Source organism: Canis lupus, chromosome 17 (assembly GCF_011100685.1).
Source record: "Canis lupus familiaris isolate Mischka breed German Shepherd chromosome 17, alternate assembly UU_Cfam_GSD_1.0, whole genome shotgun sequence".
Lineage (NCBI taxonomy): Eukaryota > Metazoa > Chordata > Mammalia > Carnivora > Canidae > Canis > Canis lupus.
In genome coordinates, this window is record NC_049238.1 from 22994394 (window position 1) to 23017569 (window position 23176).

Genomic DNA, 23176 nt, shown 5'->3' on the forward strand with positions numbered 1-23176 from the left:
TAGAAATGCCTGCATGGCTCAGTTGGTGAAGTGGCTGTCTCTTGATTTTTGCTCAGGTCATGATCTCAGGGTCATGGGATCAAGCCCCTGCATCAGGTTCTGTGCTCAGTGTGACATCTGCTTGAAATTCTCTCTCCCTCTGCCCCTCCTCCAGCTCATGCTTTCTCTCTCTCTCTCTCAAATAAATAAATAAAAAACGTCACAAGTGTAACGTATCTCTATTTTATAGGTTTTCTATTTGTTTTGTTATTTTTATAGTTTTAAGCATTTATTTATTTAAATTTTAGGTAGCTAAGGGTTGCCTGGGTGGCTGAGTTGGTTAAGCATCTGCCTTCGACTCAGGCCATGATCCCATGATCTCTAGGTACTGGGATCTGGTTGAATCAGGCTTCCTGCTCAGTGAGAAGTCAGTTTCTCTCTCTTCCTCTATCCCACCCTTGTGCTTTCTTACTTGCTTTATCTGAAATAAATAAGTAAAATGTAAAAAAAAAACCCTTTAGGTATTTAATATACAGTGCAATATTGGTTTCTAAAGTAAAATTCAGTGATTTGTTACTTACATACAACACCCAGTGCTCATCACAATCAAGTACCCTCCTTAATCCCCATCACCCATCTAGCCCATCCCCCACCCACCTCCCTCCATCCACCTCAATTTGTTCTCTATTGTTAAGAGTCTCTTTGGCTTGTTTCCCTCTCTCTCTTTTTTCTTTCCCCCCTTCCCATATGTTCATCTATTCTCTTTCTAAAATTCCACATATGAGTGAAATCATATGGTATTTGTCTTTCTCTGACTGACTTATTTCACTTAGCATAATACACGTTATTCACTTAGCATATACACACATAATACACACATCATTGCAAATGGCAATATTTCATTTTTGATGGCTGAGTAATATTCCACATATATATGTGTGGGATATATATATATGTGTGTGTGTGTGTGTGTGTGTGTGTGTGTGTATATATATATATATATATTCCACCTCTTTTTTCATTAATCAGTTGATGGACATTTGGGCCTTATCCATAGTTTGGCTGTTGTTGATAATGCTGCTATAAACTTTGGGGTGTACATACCCCTTCATATCTGTATTTTTGTTATCCTTTAGGTAAATACCTAGTAGTGCAATTGCTGGATTGTAGGTTAGTTCTGTCATTAACTTTTTGAGGAACTTCATACTGCTCTCCAGAGTGGCTGCACCAGTTTGCATTCCCACCAACAGTGTAAGAGGGCTCCCCTTTCTCTGCATCCTGGCCAACATCCATTGTTTCTTGTGTTGTTCATTTTAATTATTCTAATAGGTATGAGGTGGTATCTCATTATGATTTTGATTTGTATTTCTCTGATGATGAATGATATTGAGTATCTTTTTATGTGTCTGTAAGCCATCTGAATGTCTCCTTTGGAAAAATGTCTATTCATGTCTTCTGCCCATTTCTTACCTGGGTTATTTGTTTTTGGGTGTTCAGTTTAATAAGTTCTTCATAGATTTTGGATACTAACCCTTTATCAGATATTTTTTTTTAAAGATTTTATTTATTTATTCATAGAGATGCAGAGAGAGAGAGAGAGAGAGGCAGAGACATAGGCAGAGGGAGAAGCAGGCTCCATGCAGAGAGCCTGACGTGGGACTTGATCCAGGGTCTCCAGGATCATGCCCTGGCCTGCAGGTGGCACTAAACAGCTGCGCCACCGGGGCTGCCCAGATATGTTGTTTACAAATATCTGCTCCCTTTCAGTGGGCTGCCTTTTGGTTTTGTTGATTTTTTTCTTTTGCTTTTATCTTGATGAGACCCCAATAGTTCATTTTGCTTTTGTTTCCCTTGCTTATGGTGACATGTATAGTAAGGAGTTGCTACAGCTGAGGTCAAAGAGGCTTCTACCTGTGTTTTCCTCTAGGATATTGATGGTTTCCTGTCTCATATTAAGGACTTTCATCCATTTTGAATTTACTTTTGTGTATGATGTAAGAATGTGGCCTAGTTTCATTCTTCTGCATGTTGCTATCCAGTTTTTCCAGCACCATTTATTGAGGAGACTGTCTTTTATCCATTGGATATTCTTTCCTGCTTTGTTGAAGATGAGTTGACCATATAGCTGGTCATCATATATATATATATATATATATATATATATATATATAATGTATATATATATATATATGTATAGCTGTACATTAATGGGTTCTGTATTCTGTTCCATTGATCTATGTGTCTGTTTTTGTGCCAGTACTGTACGTCTTGACTATAGCTTTGTAATGTAGCCTGAAATCTGGAATCATGATTCCTTCAGCTTTGTTTTTCTTTTTCAGAATTTCTTTGGCTATTTGGGGTCTTTTGTGGTTCTGTATAAATTTTAGAATTGTTTGTTCTAGCCCTGTGAAAAATGTTGGTGGTGTTTTGATAGGGATTGCATTAAATGTGTAGATAGGTTTGGGTTGTATAGACATTTTAACAATATTTATTCTTCTAATCCATGAGCATGGAATGCTTTTGCATTTCTTTGTGTCCTTTTCCATTTCTTTTATAAGTGTTCTATAGTTTTCATAGTACAGATCTTTTATTTCTTTAATTAGATTTATTCCTAGGTATCTTGTTTTTGGTGCAATTGCAAATGGGATCAATTCCTTAATTTCTTTTCCTACTGCTTTCCTATTGGTGCATAGAAAGGCATCAGATTTCTGCACATATGTTTTTATATTCTGCAACTTTACTGAATTCATGTATGAGTTCTAGCTATTTTTTGGTGGATTCTTTTGGGTTTTCTGCATAGAGTATCATGTCTGCAAATAGTGGGAGTTTGACTTCTTCTTTGCCAAACATAGTTTTAAGCATTTAGATATTGCTATATTTTATTAGGTTTATACCTAAGTTTTTCATGATCTTTGGTGCTATTATAAATGGTGGTGTTTTGGAAGTTTCATATAGAAATGCAGTTGATTTTTGTATATGGACCACACATTCGGTAACTTTGCTAAATTTATTAATTCTTTTGGCCTTTTTTTTTTTTTTTGAGTGCTTGTGGATTCTTTGGGATATCCTATGTAAATTATCATGTTGTCTGAATAGAGACAGTTTTATTTCTTTCCAATCTGTATGCCTTTCATTTCTTTTTCTTGCCTAATTTCGTTGCCTAGGACCTCCAGTATAATGATGAGCAGAAGCAGTAAGAACTGATAAACTTGCCCTGCTCCCAATAGTAAGGAGAAAACCCAGCCTTTCGTCATTAAGTATGATAATTGTTAGCTGTAGACTTTGTGGGTATCTTTTATTAAGTTGCGGAAGTTCTTGTCTAATCCTGGCTTACTGAGAGTCTTAAAAATTATTATTATTATTATTATTATTATTATTTTAAAGATTTTATTTATTTATTCATGAGAGACAGAGAGAGGCAGAGACCTAGGCACACGGAGAACAGGCTCCATGCAAGGAGCACAATGCAGAACTTGATCCCAGAACTCTGAGATCATGTCCTGAGCCGAAGGTAGACAATCACTGAGCCACTCAGGCATCCCTAAAAAAAATTATTATTATCATGAAAGATGTTGAAATTTTCTAAAACCTTTTTATGTATATGTTGAGAGAGTAAGTTTCTTTCTACTCCTTTCAGTCTGTGAATATGATAAATTATATTGATTACTTCTCAAATGTTGAACTAGCCTTGCTTTCTCATGATAAATCTTACTTGGTCATGATGCTGGATTTGATTTGCTGTATGTTACTGGATTCTGTATATTGCTGCATATGATTTGCTCTTATTTTGTTGAGGATCCTTGTTTCTGGTTTTCGTATCAAGGTAATGCTGGGAATGAGTTGAGAATTAATCCTTCTGCTTTTATATACTAGGTTTGTGAGGAATTGATTATTTTTTCTTTAAATTCTTTGGTAGAGTGCAGCCTGGGTGGCTCAGCAGTTTAGCGCCACCTCCAGCCCAGGGCCTGATCCTGGAGACCCAGGATGGAGTCCAACATCGGGCTCCCTGCATGGAGTCTGCTTCTCCCTCTTCCTCTCTCTCTCTCTCTCTCTGTGTCTCATGAATAAATAAATAAAATCTTTAAAAAATTCTTTGGTAGAATTCACTGTCAGAGTGTTTTTCGTTGTTTGGAAAGTTTTTTTTTTTTTTTTTAAGATTTTATTTATGAGAGAGAGAGAGTGTACAAGCAGGGGAGCAGCAGAGGGAAAGGGAGAAACAGGCTCCCTGATGAGCCCCGAGGAGGGGCTTGATCCCAGGAGAGCTGCAGACAGATGCTTAACTGACTGAGCCACCTAGGTGCCCCTTTTTGGCAAATTTTAAACTACAAATTCAATTCAAATGTGAGCTTTGACAGTTTGCATCTTTCAAGAAATTGGGATTTTTATTTTATTTTATTTTATTTTATTTTATTATTTTTTTATTTATGATAGTCACAGAGAGAGAGAGAGAGAGGCAGAGACACAGGCAGAGGGAGAAGCAGGCTCCATGCACCGGGAGCCCGACGTGGGACTCCATTCCGGGTCTCCAGGATCGCGCCCTGGGCCAAAGGCAGGCGCTAAACTACTGCGCCACCCAGGGTTCCCCATTTTATTTAATTTGTTAAATTTACAGGCAAAGGATTGTTCAAAGTATTTTTTTACTATTCTTTAAATGACTGAGGGAATGTAATAATGTCTGCTTTCATTCATGATGTGTGTATTTTGTGTCTTCTTTCTTTAGTTTCCTTGGTACCCAGATAGAAGTTTATTAACCTTATATACGTTTACAAAGAGCCAGCCTTTGGTTTCATTGATTTTTCTCTATTGTTTTTCTGTTCTTAATTTTTTATATTTATTGTTTCTTACCTTCTGCTTGCTTTGGATCTTCACCTTCTAATGTCTAAAAATGGAAGTTTAGATAATTGATTTGAGACCTTTTCTAATACAAGTGTTTAATGCTATAAATTTCCCTCTAAGTACTGCTTTTGTTGCATCCTACAAATTTTGATATATTGTGTTACCATTTTCACTCAATTCAAAAAGTTTTTAAATTTCCCTGTGATTTTCTGTTTAATCATGGGTTATTTGAGAGTGTATTGTTTAATTTCAAAATAGTTAGAAATTTTCCAAAATCAGTTCGTAGGTGCATACAGATTTAGGATTTTTATGTCTTTTTGGTGAACTGACTCTTATTGTTATATAACACTTCTTTTTGTCCCTGGTAATATTCCTATTCTGAAGTCTACTTTGAGAGAATTGTTTTTAAAAACTTCCATGGTAAAGTTGCAAGAGTAGCACATTTAGAATTACTAATAATCCTCAAAATTATTGTGATTTATGTTTTCTTTAGGTTGGAACATTAAGATTTTGTGGAACAACTGAATTTGCAAGTGGGCAGTGGGCTGGCATTGAATTGGATGAACCAGAAGGAAAAAACAATGGAAGTGTTGGGAAAATCCAGTACTTTAAATGTGCCCCCAAATATGGTAAGATAGATACTATCTAACCTAATGATTTAAGATGGTCAAATTACTTTATTTTTATTTATTTACTTTTATTATTTTTTAAAAAAGATTTCATCTATTTATTTAGAGAAAGAGAGCATAAGCAGCGGGGAGGGGCAGTGGGAGAGGAGAGAGAATCCCAAGCAGATTCCTCACAGAGCTTGGAGCCCAGTGTGGAGCTTGAACTCATGACCCTGAGATCATGATCTGAGCTGAGATCAAGAGTCCACTAAATCAACGGGGCCACTCAGGCACCCCTACTCTTTTATTGTTTTTAAGTAAAACTTTCCTTCTCGTTACCTGTGTAGTTAATGAAGGGGCTGCCCTTTTCTTGCTATGAGCAGTGCAGTGATTGGGAAATGGTGTCTCATTAGGAGTACAAATCCTCCTATAAATCCGCTCAGGTGCTTTTATGGCTGAGGGAGCGACTTTGTTATCAAGGAAGTACAGAGCCCTGGGGGTTGACAAACTTAGAACCTTGGAAAAGCAAGTGAGGCCAACTTTATAATGTATTCTTGAGGTGGGATGATTCTTTTTCTGACAGATGTTTGTTTAAATTCATATTCTTTCTTTCTTGTACACACACACACACCTCTTGACATTGAATTAAATTTGTCACTTGCTATGTTGTAAAGATTTTTCTTTGCCATGAAATATTCTTCTGGAACATTAACTTCCCTGGTTGCACAATATTTCAGTTATAGCTCCACAGGGAGGCACTCTGATCTGGTGCTGAAGTCCTTGCTTGGAGTCTGACTGCTTGGGTATGAGTCAGCTTTTCTACCTACCAGCTATGTGACCTTAATTCTCTCCTTGTGCTTCAGTTTGTCTTCTATAAAATGGGGCTAATAATACCTCAGGAGTTCATATGAGAATCAAATATGTTGATAAATGTATAAAGCACCTCAAATAGTGCTTGATTCCCTGTAAGCACTCAGCAAATGGTAGCTATTGGTTAGCTGTCATAAATTTATCAAAATTACCACTTTCCTTTTGTGATAAACTGAAAATGGAGCATGATTGTTTGATCTATTAATTTTTTTGTTTAATAAGATATTTATTGTATAAAATTTGAAAAACAAAAACATAAAAAACATTTGTTTATAAAGATATTTATTGTATAAAATTTGAAAAACATAAAAGGAGGAAATAAAATCACCCGTATATTTCTTCTGTTTAATTCTTTTCACAAACTTTGGATTATATATAGTTATATATTTTGCATTTTTATTTGACATGTTATTAGAATTCCCCCAAATCATTAAATATTGTTTGAAAATGTGATTTTTAATGGCTCCATTTCCTTTAATTTTTCCAATTTAATGGGTAAAAATTTCTGTTTGAATTCATATTTCTTTGTGGTAAAATAAAACACTTAAAATGTTTTGTTATTTTATATATATATTTGTATATGTGTATATATAAGATATATGTGTATTACACAGGATAACACATGTATGTATTATATAAAATATATATTATATAACACATATAACATATAATAACATATAATACACATATGTAATTATATATATAATATATATATATAATACACACGTGTGTGTGTGTGTGTGTTATCCTGGCAATTGCCAAGAAATAGTTGTTCATATTATATATTCATTATATAATTGAGATAGTGGGTTTTAAAAAACTTTAGAAAACAAATACATATTTAAGGTATTAAACTCTTAGAGTTATTACAGATATTTTGCCCAGTTTATCATTTGCCTTTGAACTTCATTTGAAGTGTTTTGGCATAGAGTTTTATGTAGTTAAAAGACTTTTTCTTTATAACTTCTTTTTTTTTTCTCTTTATAACTTCTTACATTGGTTGTATGCTGAGATAGTTCTTTCTAATCCAAGGATTAATTTAAAACTATATATTTTATTCTTCTGAGTGTTTTACTTTTTACACTAAATAATTTAACCCATTTGGAACATATTGATTAGTTATGTGGAACTAAGAATTTAATTTTAATTTTCCTCTATTAGCTAATTTTGGCAACTGTCAAGGAGACTGAGGGCAAGATCAAAACTACTAGCAACACACAGGGCAGATGTAAATCAGATTCATGGGAAATGCTTAGATTGTAACAGAATGCATGTTGTCCCCAAAATCTCATCATCCCAAGGAGAAGCATACTTGATGAGGACAAAGCCGGATACCCCAAGGACCCTGCTTCTGTCCCTTTTACATGCTTAAAGGCGAGTTTTGGGGGGCAAGGTTCATGTGTTGCATTATGTAAAAATGGGAGTTGCCTTGACTAAGCAGAAGCCAAAGAATTTGTCTCTTCTCAGCAACAGTTTTGTATTTTCCCTTTCTCTCTCTCTAACTCTGTCATTTTTCCTTGGCTTGCTTTGCTTCCTTTAGTATAAATTAAATTCTTATAAATGCTATAGTCTGTTTCAGAACTATTTTGTTCAACACATATTAGATTTTTTTCAATTGTAGACATTTTAAAATAATGTTTAAGTTTTTTTTTTTTTTTTTAGAGCAGTTTGTGTTCAAAACACAATTGAGAGAAAGGTGGAGTAATTTCCTGTGTATCCCCTGTTCCCATTGTTCCCATGCATGCAGAGTGACTCCCATTGTCAGTGTTCCTTCACCGGTGGGGACCTTCCTGCAAATAGAGGGACCTACACTGACTCATCATCATCACTCAGAGTCCATAGTTTACATTGGGGTTCACTCTTGTTAATGTACATTCTGTGGTTTTGGATAAGTGCTTAATGACATGTCTCTCTCATTACAGTGTCATACAGAATCTATTCACTGCCTTGAAAATCCCCTGTGCTCTGCCTGTTCATCCTTTCCCTGCTCAGACCCTAGCAGGCAGGGGGAGGGACAGAGGGAGAGGGAGGAGCACACTTCCCACTGAGCAGGGAGCCCTACTTGGAGCTTGATCCCAGGACCTTGGGATTGTGACCTGAGCCGAAGGGAGATGCTTAACCAACTGAGTCACCCAGGGTCCCCTAGAAGATTTTATTTTTAAGTAATTTCCTCACCAGACTTGGGGCTTGAACTTGCAACCCCAAGATCAAGAGTCACATGCCTACTGACTGAGCCAGCCAGGCACCCCTGATTTTTCTGATTTTAAACACCTACTGACTTCATACTATGAGGAGAAAGACTGGGTGCTTTCATTATTCTAAGTCAGTTTTTTTCTTGGTTTACTTCTTTGTTTTGGTGGAACACATCCTCTAGTAGCTTTTGACAAAGGACTTGTGGGAGATCAATGTTTTGAAATCTTCCATTCTAAAAATATGCTTATTTCTACCCTTTTACTTCATATGATAGTTTGATGGGAAAAGGAACATTAGGTTGGAATTTATATTCTCAATATTTTGAAGGTTATATTCTATTGTCTGATGGAGTTTGGCAAATTTTTCCTGTAAAAGGCAAGAGTAAACATTTTAGGCTTTAAGGGCCACACAGTCTCTTGTTCAATTATCCAGCTCTCCTATTGTAGTGAAGAAGCAGTTGTAGACAGTGTGTAAACATATGGATTCCAGTAGAACTTGACAAAAAGAGGTTGTAGGCAGGATGTGGTTGCTAGGCTCTTAGTTTGCCCACTACTCTCTTGAGCTTCCAGTGTTGCTATGTAGAAGTGTTAAAATCTTTCTTCTGTTTTTGACCTTTTACTTCTCTTTGGAAGCTTTTAGTATTTTTTCTCCTGTTTATCATTTTCTTTTTAGAGTTTATATTGTTTTTATTCCTAACTAATTAATATTTTGGTGGTGTTTTGGGAAGAGTTGTGGTATAATAAAATGGGCCATGTTTATCTAGAAATTCATTACTCTTCTCTTTAAAAATAATCCTTCTTATGTATTTGTTTTAGTTAAGCTGTACAATTATATGTCAAGATCTGAGAAAAGGCCTATTGGTACTTTGATTAGCATGAGTTAGTTACAGGGAACTTTAATCCATATTCTGCGTGCATTTTGGGCTTTGGTTGTAGTCAGTCATTGCTCCAAATTTAGTATAGATTCTCCCAAATGATTCATTTTATTAAAAAAAATAGAAGAATGAGAACTTACATAGGTGAGGTTTCACATACTATATAAATCCTTTAAAGCCATAGAATTAAATATTTACTTTCTAAGATATTATGTGGAATAAGATTATGTAGAAATTTTCTTAAGACCTTGAAAGAAAAAAAAACCACATAACTGTCCTCAGATTAAGAAAAAAACATTCATTAAAGAACAGTATTCTGATATTAATGACAAATTAGATAAATCGAGAGTAGTCCGTTCTCATAAATATGTTTTGGTTTGCAGTTTTTGCAGTCTTTCTTATACTCACACAAAATCTTTTCCAGATAAATCATAATGTAATTAGATATATAACTTCATTTTTATTTTCTTGATTTAATTTTCATACTTTTCTATATTTCTCTACGACTTTTATTGTTTTACCTATTGGTGATCCTGTTGCCAGATATTTGTTTTCTCCTACTTATGAATAATATTGCAATGATGACATATTCATGTATACGGTCTTTTCCTCCTGTTTGGGTTATTTTTTCCTGATTAATGTCCAAAAGTATAATTGAGTCATAGTAGTAAACTAGAAATTGTTTTGGCTCTGGAAATTTATCTTTTCCTTATAACATAAAAACATAACTGTGTAACTTTTGTGCACATCTCTAAGCATTTCCTTATAACTGATGCCACAAAGCGGATTCAGTCAGAATTTTTGTCTTCCAATAAGATTGTATGAATTTATATTTCTAGAATATAAAATAATTTCTGTCTTCCAACCTTTGGCAATTTGTTGTAACTATCATCACATTGTTTTGTGTGTGTGTGTGTGTGTGTGTGTGTGTGTCTGTGTGTGTATTTGACAAGGAAAAGAATTAGAGAAAAGAATAGAAACTCAAGGAAAATGTGATAAGTGGGAGAAGAGAGAACATTGTGGATAAGTCAGAAGATGTAGGAAAATCAGGAGAAAGTAATGTAGAATCGAGGGAGGAAAGCATTTCATGATCAGTAGAGAAAGTCATATAGTTAGCCCTTTTTAGTTATTAACAAAGCACTTTTGTTTGTTGATTATTGAGCATTTCTACAAACTATTTTAAAACAAGTTTTTTTTAAAGATTTTATTTATTTATTCATAAGAGACACAGAGAGAGTCAGAGACATAGGCAGAGGGAGAAGCGGGCTCCCTGCAGGAGCCCAATGTGGGACTCGATCCCAGAACCATGGGATCATGACCTGAGCCAAAGGTAGATGCGCAATCACTGAGCCACCCAGGCATTCCAAAACAAGTTGTTTTTAATGTATATATTACATTCTAGTCATAATGTGTCCTTGTTAAATTGTAAACACCCAATGGAAGAGTGTGATATACACATTATGACTTTTTTTTTCTTTTTAAATATCTTAGCCAGATAATCTATGTATTTATAGTCTATATTCACTATCTCTGATGTCTGTGCATACTTATTTATACTGGACATTTTACTGCCTGGATAAACTCCTTTCTTAAATGGAATTTTATACTCCAGCCTGCTGTAGATGGGCAGCCCCCCTTCCCTGGTCTGTATGCCTCCCTTCCCCAGCACACAAACTGTACTGTTTCTGATTGTCAGGAGCTGAGGGCTAGCCCTTTTGGGAGGATTACATTTTATACTCAAGAATATTTTTTTTATGTCTCGACTGTGTGTAAGGCACTGAAATTAGGTACAGTGTGGGAAATGCAGACATGAGTAACATTTGAATTTTGTCTTCCAATGGTGTACAGTCTGGAAGAGAGATAGGACATGACATAAAAAACTGTCATGTGGGGAGAATATTGTTAAAGGAGACACAAAGTGACACAGATAAAAGTGCTTATACTGTAAAGTGCTCTGTTATTTGCCGGTAGCTTAGTCAGAAATCATTATGATGGAAAACTGTTACCTTCACTCATTTCTCTTTTCCCTGAATTTCATGTAATACCTGATGGTGCATCTTTTATGTGATTCTTAAATTACCGTGTATGTTGTTTATCTTGACAACTAGATTGTAAGCTCTCTGAGGACAAGTACTGCGTCTTACTTTTTTCCTGTCTTTACCTACAGGACACCTGGTAGGCACTAAAAAATAATTTAAAGATCTATATTACCAAATGGTTGTACTTACCTTTTTATTTGATGTACTTTTAATTGCTTAACACTAACTCAAGCTCTGCATCCCTCTCTCAGGTATTTTTGCACCTCTTTCAAAGATAAGTAAAGCAAAAGATCGAAGGAAGAATGTAGCACACACTTCTGGAAAAACTGTGCCTCTCATCAGGTCCCAGAAAATCGATGTAGCTCATGTCACGTCAAAAGTGAACACTGGTAGGTCAAACCAGAGAGTTAAATCTCTTCTTCAGTGTTTTTATTTCATTTGCAGAATGCCTTATATTTAATGTGCTTCACACTTTTTTTTGTTAGATAACTGTGGAACCTGCATTTAATAAAATCTGCACCTTATGTGTTTTTAAATGTCAGTCTCATGGTTTATGATTTTCATTCCTGACAAGAGAGTTTTACATTTTTCCTTTCTTTTCTTTCCTATCACATGCATCCCTTCATCACCCCTTAGTCTAACTTCCAAGCTAGATTTTATACCTCCAATAAAGCCTTGTAAACGCAACTAGCTTTAGCTTTAGGTTTCTCACCTATTCAAGAAGTTTAGTGACTTCTTTTTTAATCAGAAGAAGTCCCAACTCTTTAAACTGGCAGTCTGAGTCCTTCCTGTATATAAGGGAGTCTCTGGATACCTTCATAGTTGAAGTTGAGTCCTTCTCTTCCCTCCATACTTTGTCTCGTGCTATTTCTCTGAATACAGTAATTTGACTTCTGCCTTTGGAAGTCCTAGCTGTGCTTTACCTCCTTATTCATATGCTATTTCTCTAAGAAAACTTCCCTGGTGACCCAGATCACTTCTATGCCTCCATTCTAACTTTTTGTACACTTGTATCCCTACCACAGAATTATTTGTTAGCTTGGGTCTTGTCCTCCAATTGCTTTATTTGTTCAGATCTTTTATTCTCTCAGCAGAATTTTAAAATTTAAAATGGACTGTGAGAGTATTTTGTGCTTTTGTATTCACTGGAGTAGTACATAGCATAAAATAGGTGCTCGGGAAGTACTTGCTAACTTATCAGTGGCTGAAGCAGACAGGCTTCCTGCCATGATTCAAGGATTTTGTCCAAGAATTGGTTGGCCTTTCCACTCTCTTCCATTGAGTTATTTAAATAGCTCTGTGTCAGTCTGTACTTCATAACTCCCATAGTTTTAAAAAAATAAATCTTGATGTCTTGTAGAGGAAAGCTTCCTACCTTATTCTTGAATAGTGCTTTAGCTGTTTGGATCCTTGTAAATCCACATTTCCATATAAATTTTGGAATTAGCTTTTAAGTTTATTTTTAAAAATATCTGTTGAATTTTTATTGCATTTAAACCATTAAGTCAGGATGAGCACTGGCTGTTACCCTATATGTTGGCAAATTGAATTTAAATTAAAAAAATGCTAAAAAAATAAATCATAAGTCAATTTAGGAAGAACTGACATCATTACAATATTCAGTCTTTTAGTTTTAAGCTTGGAATATTGCTTTATTTAAATAGGTCCTTTAAAAACATGTCAATAGGATTTCTGATTTTCTCTACAGCTATTTTATACCAGTTTTCTCAGGTCTGTTCCTAGACACTTCATACTTTTTGATGCAATTGTAAATGGTCTTTTAACCTGAAACCCAGAAGTTTACAGCCGTTATGGAAAGAAGGCCCAAAGAGAAGCCCTCTATTTCTGATCTAAAGTTCAAGGAAGGGTCTTCTACTAGATAGAAAATAGAGGAAATCCCCCCCCTTTTTTTTTTTTAAAGATAGCGTCTTTTTTTTTTTTTTTCTTTTTACCCTTTTGGTCATTCCCACGACAGTCCTTAGGCAGTCCTTCATGGTGTTATAGCAGCAGTAGATAGCAAGGCACCTGAAATCCCAAGGGAGGGGAACACTTCTCTCTGACCAGAGAAACTGTGGTCCCAGGAATGTGGATGGATTCCCAATAGCTTGTCTTCTCTTTTCTCACTGCTTGTTCCTAGAGGCAGAGTCAGTCCCAGGAGACTATGACAAAGCAGGGATACTAAAGCCTAGGTATCCTGCCCAGATATCAGGAAGGGGTGCCTCTGGACACAGGGAAGGGGCAGGGAGACTATGGAGAGGAGGGAGCTCACAAAGCAATCTCAAAATGTTGGGTGTGAACTCCTGGCTTGCTCTCAAGTTTTGCATGTGGATCTGACCATATAGGCTTTGGTCTCTGGTCTCCACTGCCCAGATCCCAGGTACTACTGGATGGTACAAGTGAGAAAGATCCCAAAAAGCCTTTGGAAACTCAACTGACATTGGAATACAGTGCACAGAAGGTGGGTAGAGATGTCCAGCCTGAACTGGACTGAGTTGACTGCTTGATAATACAAAACAAGCATTCTCTATAAGACTTAAATAAGACCACAACATAATATTCAAAATGTGTAGGATGCAATTCAAAATTATTCAAAATATGAAAAACCAGGAAAATCTCAATATCTCTGAAGGAAAAAGACAACCAAAGGTTGCCAACCCTGATAGGACACAGACATGACATAGATAAAGACTTTAAAGAATATATTATAACCGTGCTTTAAGAATTAAGGTTAATACTCTTGAAACAAGTGGAAAGAAAGTTCATAGAAATGAGGATATAGAAAAGAACCAAGTGATATATAAGTGCACATGCACATGTGCACGGACACACAAATGAGTATGGTTAAAACTGGGGCATCCTAAGACTGGTGGATTATATCAGTGTTGGTATCCTGGTTGCAATGTTCTATTATAGTCATGTAAAAAGTTACCTTTGGGGAATTGGGCAAAGTGTGCAAGAGATATCCTTGTATTACTTTATACAACTGCATGTGAATCTCCAGTGACTTAATTAAAAAATTCAAATAAGAAAGGTCCAAATGGATATCTTAAAACTGAAAAATATAACTGAAAAATAAGAGGTGCATTCTGTGGGGTGCCTTCACTGTCTCTCTTACCCATTCCTCTGTTCAGTTCCTGCCATTGTCATTCTGGTCCTCATTCCACCTATTGTAAGAACTTCTCCCTGGTCCATGCTTCTTGCCTCTGCTGCTCTCACTTTCTTCTAAGCTATGCTGTCAGGGTGATGTTACTCCCCGCTCTGTTCATGCCAACCCTCCTTCACCAAGTCCATCAGAGGCCTTCTATTTATCAGAGGCCCATTCCTTCCATCAGAGTTCCATTCCTTCCATCAGAGAGGCCCATTCCTTCCATCAGAAGCCCAGGTCCTTACCTGGCCCTGTCCCCCTCTGAGGTTTCATTCTAACCTGTCTATCCAGTTTTACTTCTACCATGTCCCAAAATTACTCTTTATTCCAGTCATGCTACTCATCTGTCTCTAACTCTGTCTTTAAGATTTTTCTTTTATTTTCATCCATCTACAGTGCCTACCTTCAGTTCTTTCTGGCCATAACTCCAAGTATGCTCTGGAAGCAGTCTGTTTTGTTTTGTTTTGGTTTTTTTTGGATTTATTTATTTGGGAGAGAGAACACGAGCGAGAGGCAAAGGGAGAAGCAGGCTCCCCACTGAGCTGGGAGCCCAACTCGAGGCTCAAACCCAGCACCTCAGGATCATGACCTGAGTCGAAGACGGATGCTTAACTGACTGAGCCACCCAGGCGCCCCTGAAGAAGTCTTATCTGTCCTTCAGAACCCATCTCAGAATTTGATCTCCTTGATGAGGCATTAATTTATCTTTGTAGCCAAAACTATTGTCTCTTTCCTCTGTGTTAGTGCTTATCAATAAATGTTCTCGTATTTTAGTTATTCATGCTCACATCATTCTACCATTCTGGATTGAAAAGGTGCTTCTTTTGGGCTGGGACCATGTCTTGTTCACACAGGTGATGCTCGGAGTGCCGGGTATCATCCTTCACTCAAACACTTCCTAATTGAGAAGAATTGAAATGGGTACTTGATGGAATTTAAAACTGGGTAAAGTCCATTAGGTTTCTGATTTAAATAATTTGGATCTGCCGAATGGAAACAGAAGCCTTCATAAGGCAAAGTATTACTCATGGGCTTTTTCTTTTTTTCAAGTGAGTCTGTTTGTGAGACTTGTGTGTGGTGATACTGGAGCCATCATTTTCAGAGTGTCAGTGGCAGAGAGTGCAGGGCTTCTTACTGTCTCACGTTCACTTTCATGACTTGTGGCTACAATGGTTTGCAAAACTTTTTACCCAGAATTCATTATCTGAATACAAATGATTTGCACACATATGAGTGAATTCTATATGTTGTCTGCAAGTCCTGGTGAGTGTACGATGGTTGTCCTTCAGTTGTGTGAGGTTTGCTGTACTTGCTGGCATTGTGCAGATACACTAATGAGTGTATAAGGTGTCAAACAACTAGGTAACTAGGCTTTAACTGTTTTATAGTATTTAGAATTCCTTTGTGGATTGTTAAATAGGTCTGAAAGAGACTTGAGTGGTGATGGAGGAAATTGAGATTTTCAGAGGGGCTAGGAATGCATTTATTTTTATTTTTAAAGATTTTATTTTTTAATTCACGTGAGAGACAGAGAGGCAGAGACCTAGGCAGAGGGAGAAGGAGGCTCCCTGTGAGGAGCCTGATGAGGGACTTGATCCTGGGACCCTGAGGGATCATGATCTAAGCCACCAAGGTGCCCCCCTTTCCTCCCTCTTTACATATTGAAATATTAGATTGGCCCCTGCTATCTGTGAATTTACTATCCAATGTGTTTCCAGAAACGGATAAGATTTAGATGATGAGGGATGTCTGTGCTTTAAAAAGTAAGCACATTTGTACGTTTAATGTCGAAGTTCTTTCTTGTTGAAAATGTCTTGTTTCTCTCTGCTAGGATTAATGACTTCAAAAAAAGACAGTGCTTCTGAATCAACACTTTCATTGCCTCCTGGTGATGAATCGAAACCTGTAACAGAGAAAGATGGTAAAATAATTTTATAACTCTCATTCTAAAAATTTAATTTTCCGATGGAACTTTAAAGTAATGTAGTGATAAAGCTTCTATGGGGGCTAAGTTTTAAAGTTTTTAAGAGAAAAATCATTGCAGCAAAAAATTACCCTTGGAAATACCTTAAGCAGCACATCATAAAGTGTAAACATGACTTTGGTTATAAAATGCTGTGTGGTGCATCTGTGTACACTTAGATTAGAGAGCTACCAGGTTAAATTAAAAGAGAGATGAAAAGAAAACATCACAGTGTAGACAGCTTGGTAAAAATGTTTAAAGTGGTTGTCAGCTCTCAAATCATTCGGTGAATAGAACACGAATAGAACATTGAAGAGTATTCCTGTTTGCCTTCAGGTTGGCTCAAAACATTTTAACACTACCTTTTTGTTATCTTAAAACAAATTAAGAGACTTCTTAAGTGTAAATCAGGTTAGATTCTGCTAAGCCATCTAAAGTGGGAGGTGAGAGAGAAAGTGGGTAGAACAGGGAAGTCGTCGGTTTCTGTTGGCAATGGGTGCTACTCTCCTGCGTGAGAGTGTCCTCCTCCAACGCGAATCCTTACAGTACAATTGCTTGGGATATAAAATCTTGTCTGTATGAATTACGGCACAGTTGGATGAAACCAGGCACTTAAGTCAACACTAGATAATCCACAATGGAGAAAGCTAACTGGATGAGCTTCAGAGGGTTTTACCTGGAAAGCCATCTTGTTGGTTCACTTCTTGTTTTCCAACCTTTGATATGTTCTTTTCCTTTACCTTGTTTTAGTTACTCTGCTTGGATCCATCAGCAGCTCCTCCTCCACATCATCTTTGGAACACAAACCAGGCTACACCAAGAAACTGAATGCACGTAACAATCACAAGAAGACAATGAGCAAAAGCCCGTCTGTCTCATCTAGAGCCAGTGCTGGTATCTATGGCTTTTTCAACCAGGCTTTCTTGGTGTTTTTTATCTTGGTTTGTTTGTAAGTAGATTTGATCTTTTTAAATGTGTAGAAGGAACCTTTTACTTCAGTCAGATTGAACTACTTGCCCTCTTCTGTCTTTCCCTTGCCCCCCTCCCCCGTCCCCCCTATTCCCCACTGCCCCCCATGAGCGTCCTTGGTCTCCCTGCCTTCCTCCCAGTGCTCCTGCCATGTTCCTTGTCTGGACTCCCCTCTTCCCTTCCACATGCTTGTAATGCCTCTGACCCTTTAAGGTGCATTTTAGAATTTTATGGTAGATACTTAGATGTGTGGAAACCATGTGGTTATTACCTTTCTTATCTCTTTTCTAATCTAGACCTAATAATAACTAACATGTATTGTATACTTATTATTTCAGGTTCTATTCTAAGCACTTTATAGACCTTATTTCACTTAACTCTCAAAACAAACCTATGGGTAGGTACTATTACTATCATCCTCATTTTATGAATGAGGAAACCGAGGCTTAGGGAGGTAAGTCATTGGTGCCTGATGCCAGTTTCCAAGTGGCACAGCTGGGCTTCACCCTGAGGTCTGTCTGCTGCTTTCTCTGCTGCTGGTATGGTTTTGCCTCCATCCCAAGCACTTTCTGCTCTTCTTCTTGCTCCCGGGTCTCCAGACCCCTCAGGGCCAGCCTGTAGAGAGCCAAACTGATGCCCGTGGCACAATTACGGTGTAAGGCTGTTCCTGCAGGGTGGTGACCACACTGTGGACCCGGCCCACATGGAGCCTCATGCCAGCGCTCTTCATGTTGCTGCTTCACATAGGACTTTACACACATTCTCACTTAGTTTAACACTCGAGGCTCTATCCCTCTGCATTTTGTTTCTTACATCTTGCATATTAGCTTTTCCACATATTTTTGTATCATCTTCATATTTAAAGTTCAAGTCTTTGTTTAAAACTAAATAGGAGAGGGTCAGTGGCTCTCCTGACAGCTTGATGACGGTAACCTGTTTGGATGTGGCTTTTTAATTCATTCTGAGTCCTGCATAACCTTATTCAGTCCCCCTTTCTCCAGTTATGTGTAAGGATATAGGAAATGCTTCATAGCAGGCATCTTGCCACAATCAACATACATGGAGTACATTGCATTCACTTATTTACCTATGTAGCAGATGTGTCCAGAAAAGAAGTGAAACCATTTTGACATAAATTGTTTTCAATGAACCTCATAATAGTTACCAGGTTCTCTTTCAAATACTTTTAACAGTTGTATTGAAGTAATATTTTATTATAGAAAATGTTCCGATGGGATTATTTTCTCTTTAAAATACATACTGTACAGTGATGGGGAGGAACCCTCAGCAATAGCATTGACATGCCAAACCCACAGGTTGGGAGACTCTAAAAGTAGAGAACCTAGAAGCTTTGCCTCAAACTGTTTACTTAGAACTTGTATTCTGAGTAGATGCTCTTTCCTTAACAAGCATTTTCAGGCCTGAGAAACAGAGTTGTGAGGACTGTGACGTAGCACTCCTGCTTATCCTCATTTTATTCATGTTGCAAGGCCTCCTTCACTTGGCTTTTGACATTTATTTGATTTTAAAATGTGTATGTGGGTGTGGAAGTACATTTTTTTTTTTTTTTACTTTTTTATAAGAAGTAGTTTTTAGTGTACCTACATATTTAACTTTTTTCCTTTTTCACAAATTTAGGCCTGATGTAGGCTTAGATAGTAGTAGGTGAAGAGACCTGTCAGTTAGAGTGAGAAAGCAGACCTCTTAGGAGGGGAAGGAGAGAGAATGGGAGATCCCTGAGAGAAAGTCCATGTCTGGGGCCTCAAAGATGTTTCCCTGGGACACTTTTCTAGAGTGAGTAGATACTTCATTTTCTCATAGGTTTGCATTTGAGGGATGCAGACATATTGGGAGGTTAGGATGAAGAGCAGAAGGAAAAGGTTAGAGGTGTGGCAGAGGTAGAAGAGGAGGTCTGTTTTCTCAGCATTGCTGTATCCTGTGATGTTGAATGTGTTGCCCTTGGTCCATTGCATAGCCTGGGAACATGCCTCAGGACTTGTGGCCTGAGGGCCCAGGCTTTAATCCTGGTGTACTGTCAACTGCCTGTGAGCACCATGCCTTAATTAATTTCTGAGTATGTATCTTCTCTATAGTTAGAATTCTATGGAAAGCACTTTGTAAACTGTGAAGTGCTATGGAAATATTAGCTATTATGAGGACCTGGGAGTTTTAGTATAGCACTTTATCCAGACATTCTTCTCTCTGGGTTTATGTTCCTCATTTGTTGCCATGGCTAAAGCCACCTCCCTTTGGTGGTGTCTTATCCTCTGTCCCCTGCCCCCACAGAGGCTTCTTTAGGCCTTTCTAGATGATAACTGTTCAAGTCTGTTTATGGGTGGATGGAAGAAGCATGAAGGGGCCCACTCTTTCTCTGTTAGAATTGAACCATTTTCTAGACAGTATTTCTCTAGGACTTCTGATGTTTAAATGATTTCAGGGATTAGGCTTGAATCAAGGTGAGGGGGAGTGGTTTAGTTCCTAATAAGGAAATCAGTTTGAGCTCATTGGAAACTTAGAGCAGTTTTCACATTCAGATCACATTCCTGTATGTATAACTCACACTGAATCCCAGTGAACTACTCTAATTCTAGCATTTTAGTAGATAAGGATTGGTACATTACAGCCATGAGCCAAATCCAACCTGCCACCTATTCTTGTAAAGTTTTACTGGAACATACCATGCTGCCTGTTTTGTTTGTGCATGCTTTTGTGCTATGGTAGCAAAGCTGAGTAGTTATGATAGAGATGATATGACCTGCATAGCCTGAAATACTCTCTGGCCCTTTACAGAAGAAGTGTGCTGGCCTCTGTTCTAGTAGAGCGTGCCCCAGGCAATCTGGATAGAATCGATACTTTACCAGGAACCATGTGTCTCAAGTTCTTGTGGCAATAATTTTTTCAGGAAACCCTGCAAAATTTCTTTGAATATCTTGACCTCACATGTGAGAACCACAGCTGTAAGTGATGTATATAATGAAAGGTGTCATGCACTGAAATCTCCAACTAGCTAGACTGGTTAGAATACATGGTGAATTTTTGGCTAATATACTTTTTGAGGTTGTTTTTTTTTTTTTTTTCCTTTTGCTTTTTTTCCTTCTCTTTTCCTGCCCTCTTCCCTTCCCCCACCAACCAATTAAACAGGTTTGAATTCTTCAGCAGCATCTGTAGCAAATAACACTCGCTGTGCAGGAGAGCTCCATCTCGGAGATAGAGTACTGGTGGTAGGCCAAAGAATTGGCACCATTAAGTTCTTCGGGACAACAAACTTTGCTCCAGGTAACTCATCTGTATATTCTTTGCTCCATTGGGTGCTTTAGAATGCAAAAGTTTAAAATTTTACATGGAGGTAAAATTTAATTATAGAAAATTCTTGATTGACAGTTCTTGTGGATGTTAGCTATGGCGCCGGAGAAGCGAAATGGTGATGGAAACACTGTACTCAGGTGGACTGTCATCTGTTAAGTTTTCTTGCCAGTTGTGTTTTAAATTGTCTGATGTTAAAATTAGTTGTCATTCCCCACTTCACTCTCACTGACCGCCAAGCATGCTAAATAACAGAAAATATCAAATTTAGATTTTTGCTAAGGATATTCTTTTTTTTTTTAATTTCAAGTTTTATTTAAATTCTCTTTGACTTATATGGTAAAGTTGGTGTTAGGTGCAGACTTTAGTGATTCATCGCTTACATGTAACACCCAGTGCTCATCACAAGTGCCCTCCCTTAATCCCTATCCCCTATTTTGCCCATCCCCCACCCAAGTCCCTCCAGCAACCCTCAGTTTGTTCTCTGCAGTTTAGAGTCTCTTACAGTTTGCTTCCCTCTCTTTTTTTCTTTCCTTCCCCTATATTCATCTGTTTTGTTTCTTAAATTCCATATATGAGTGAGATCATATGGTATTTGTCTTTCTCTGACTGACTTATTTCACTTAGGATAATACAGTCTGGCACCATCCACATCATTGCAAATGGCAAGATTTCATTCCTTTTGATGGCTGAGTGATAATCCAGTGGATGTATATGCCTCATCTTCCTTATCCCTTCATCAGCTAATAGATATTTGGGCTTTTTCCATAATTTGGCTATTGTTGATAATGCTGCTGTAAACATTGGGGTGCACATGCCCCTTTGAATCAGTATTTTTATATTCTTTGGGTAAATTGCTAAGGATATTCTTTTTTCTTTTTTTTAAGATTTTATTTATTTGTTCATGAGAGACACAGAGAGAGAGAGAGAGAGAGGCAGAGACACAGGCAGAGGGAGAAGCAGGCTCCATGCAGGGAGCCAGATGTGGGACTCGATTCCTGTATGCCAGGATTACGCCCTGAGCCGAAGACAGATGCTCAACCACTGAGCCACCCAGACGTCCCTCTAAGGATATTCTTAAAATGATTCACAGCATATAGCTTTTATCTGAGTGGCTTGGAGAAAAAAGCCAATAAAAGGATTCAAGAGAAAATGAAAAACTTCTGTGCACCCTGGGATTTTAAAGATATACGTTTGTGTATTTATATATTCATTCCAATCTAGACTTAATATTGTGTTTCCAAAAGTACAGATTAGCTTTCTTTTGCCTTTTCAGTGATTTTAATTTCAAATATAGAAGCCAGTTGAATGAAACTGTATTTTTCAAATGGCAATATGCTATTTTGACACATGGTGGCATTGTAGCCTTTTAGGAAAAGGTTACTGAGAACATTGATTTTAAATTTGTAGCATTCTGTCAAGAACTGTGAAGGATCTGAGATTTTACCCGACTAGTGTAAGCTGACAAGTTGGATTGCCACAGTTTCATAGATGCTGCTGGAAGACGTTAGACTCCTGATTCAGAGACGGGACTTTTGTATCCACAGCAGTGGCAGAAGCAGAGGGTCAGCATTTTCTTGCACTTCCTTCCTGAGCCCCAGTTCCCAGGGGGTGATGCCTGCACATCCATGTTTTATGTTGCACAAGAAAAGCCCTGAGCTTAAGGAATCTGAACTTTTTTCCTAGACAGCAAGCATGCCTGTATTTTGTGCTTGGCCTGCCACCTACACTGTCTCTGCCCTCCAAGGCTGTCCTCTGTGCAGACATCCATGAAAAGACAGGCAATGCCTCTGTTCATAAGACATGCAGAAACATGAGCGAGCCATGGAGAATTGTCTCCCAGCACAGTCTTGTTTCATTATATCACTTATAATTGCAATTCAACTAATTGATTTGAGATGGGCTGTGTGTTGTATAATTCATGTCTCTCACAGGTCTCCAGGTAGTAATTGAGATTAGTTAGACTGGTCTTAATATAGTTCTCAAATAAAAACTTAAGAATCCCAAAGGTAGGGTATTTTTCACAATCTCCATGTCTTCTGAGTTTCCTTTCTCTATATTAAACAAGGTTAGAATGATTTGATTCACTGGATACAATTCACTGTTTTAGGTTGACTTTTAATTTTTAGATTCCTAAGATTATCTAGAAATTTGGGAAGTCATAAGCAAACATAAAGTTGGAAATTTTTCTGTTAAAGTCATTCTGTCCTTTTAGAAAGTAGTAGCATGTATTTCTTGTGGCATCAATATTTAGATCAGTCAGTTCTAGAGAACAATGGTAATATTGAGGCCTTTTAGATGATAAGATCTAGACCTGAAGGAGGTAATTTTTAAGCCTCTTTTGCCTTTTTATCAGAAAAAATTTCCATTTAAATAGGAGGTGATAAATACCTCAAC

At 37.4% G+C, this 23176-nt stretch overlaps 1 protein-coding gene across 13 annotated transcripts in view; it reads left to right on the plus strand.

Annotated features, from left to right (window-relative positions):
• The window catches only part of CLIP4 (CAP-Gly domain containing linker protein family member 4), a 99898-nt gene that overhangs the window by 42366 nt on the left and 34356 nt on the right, over positions 1–23176 (plus strand). For 12 of the 13 annotated variants that reach the window (XR_005372271.1, XM_038561178.1, XM_038561181.1 and 9 more), the window contains exons 8-12: positions 5309–5444; positions 11651–11788; positions 16376–16465; positions 17258–17401; positions 20618–20752. Coding sequence is in view for 12 of the 13 variants with exons in the window: in XM_038561178.1 (XP_038417106.1) it covers positions 5309–5444; positions 11651–11788; positions 16376–16465; positions 17258–17401; positions 20618–20752 (643 nt within the window). In the remaining variant the exon portion in view is untranslated. The remainder of the gene's footprint in view (positions 1–5308; positions 5445–11650; positions 11789–16375; positions 16466–17257; positions 17402–20617; positions 20753–23176) is intronic. The other variant, XM_038561180.1, reaches the window with a different exon arrangement.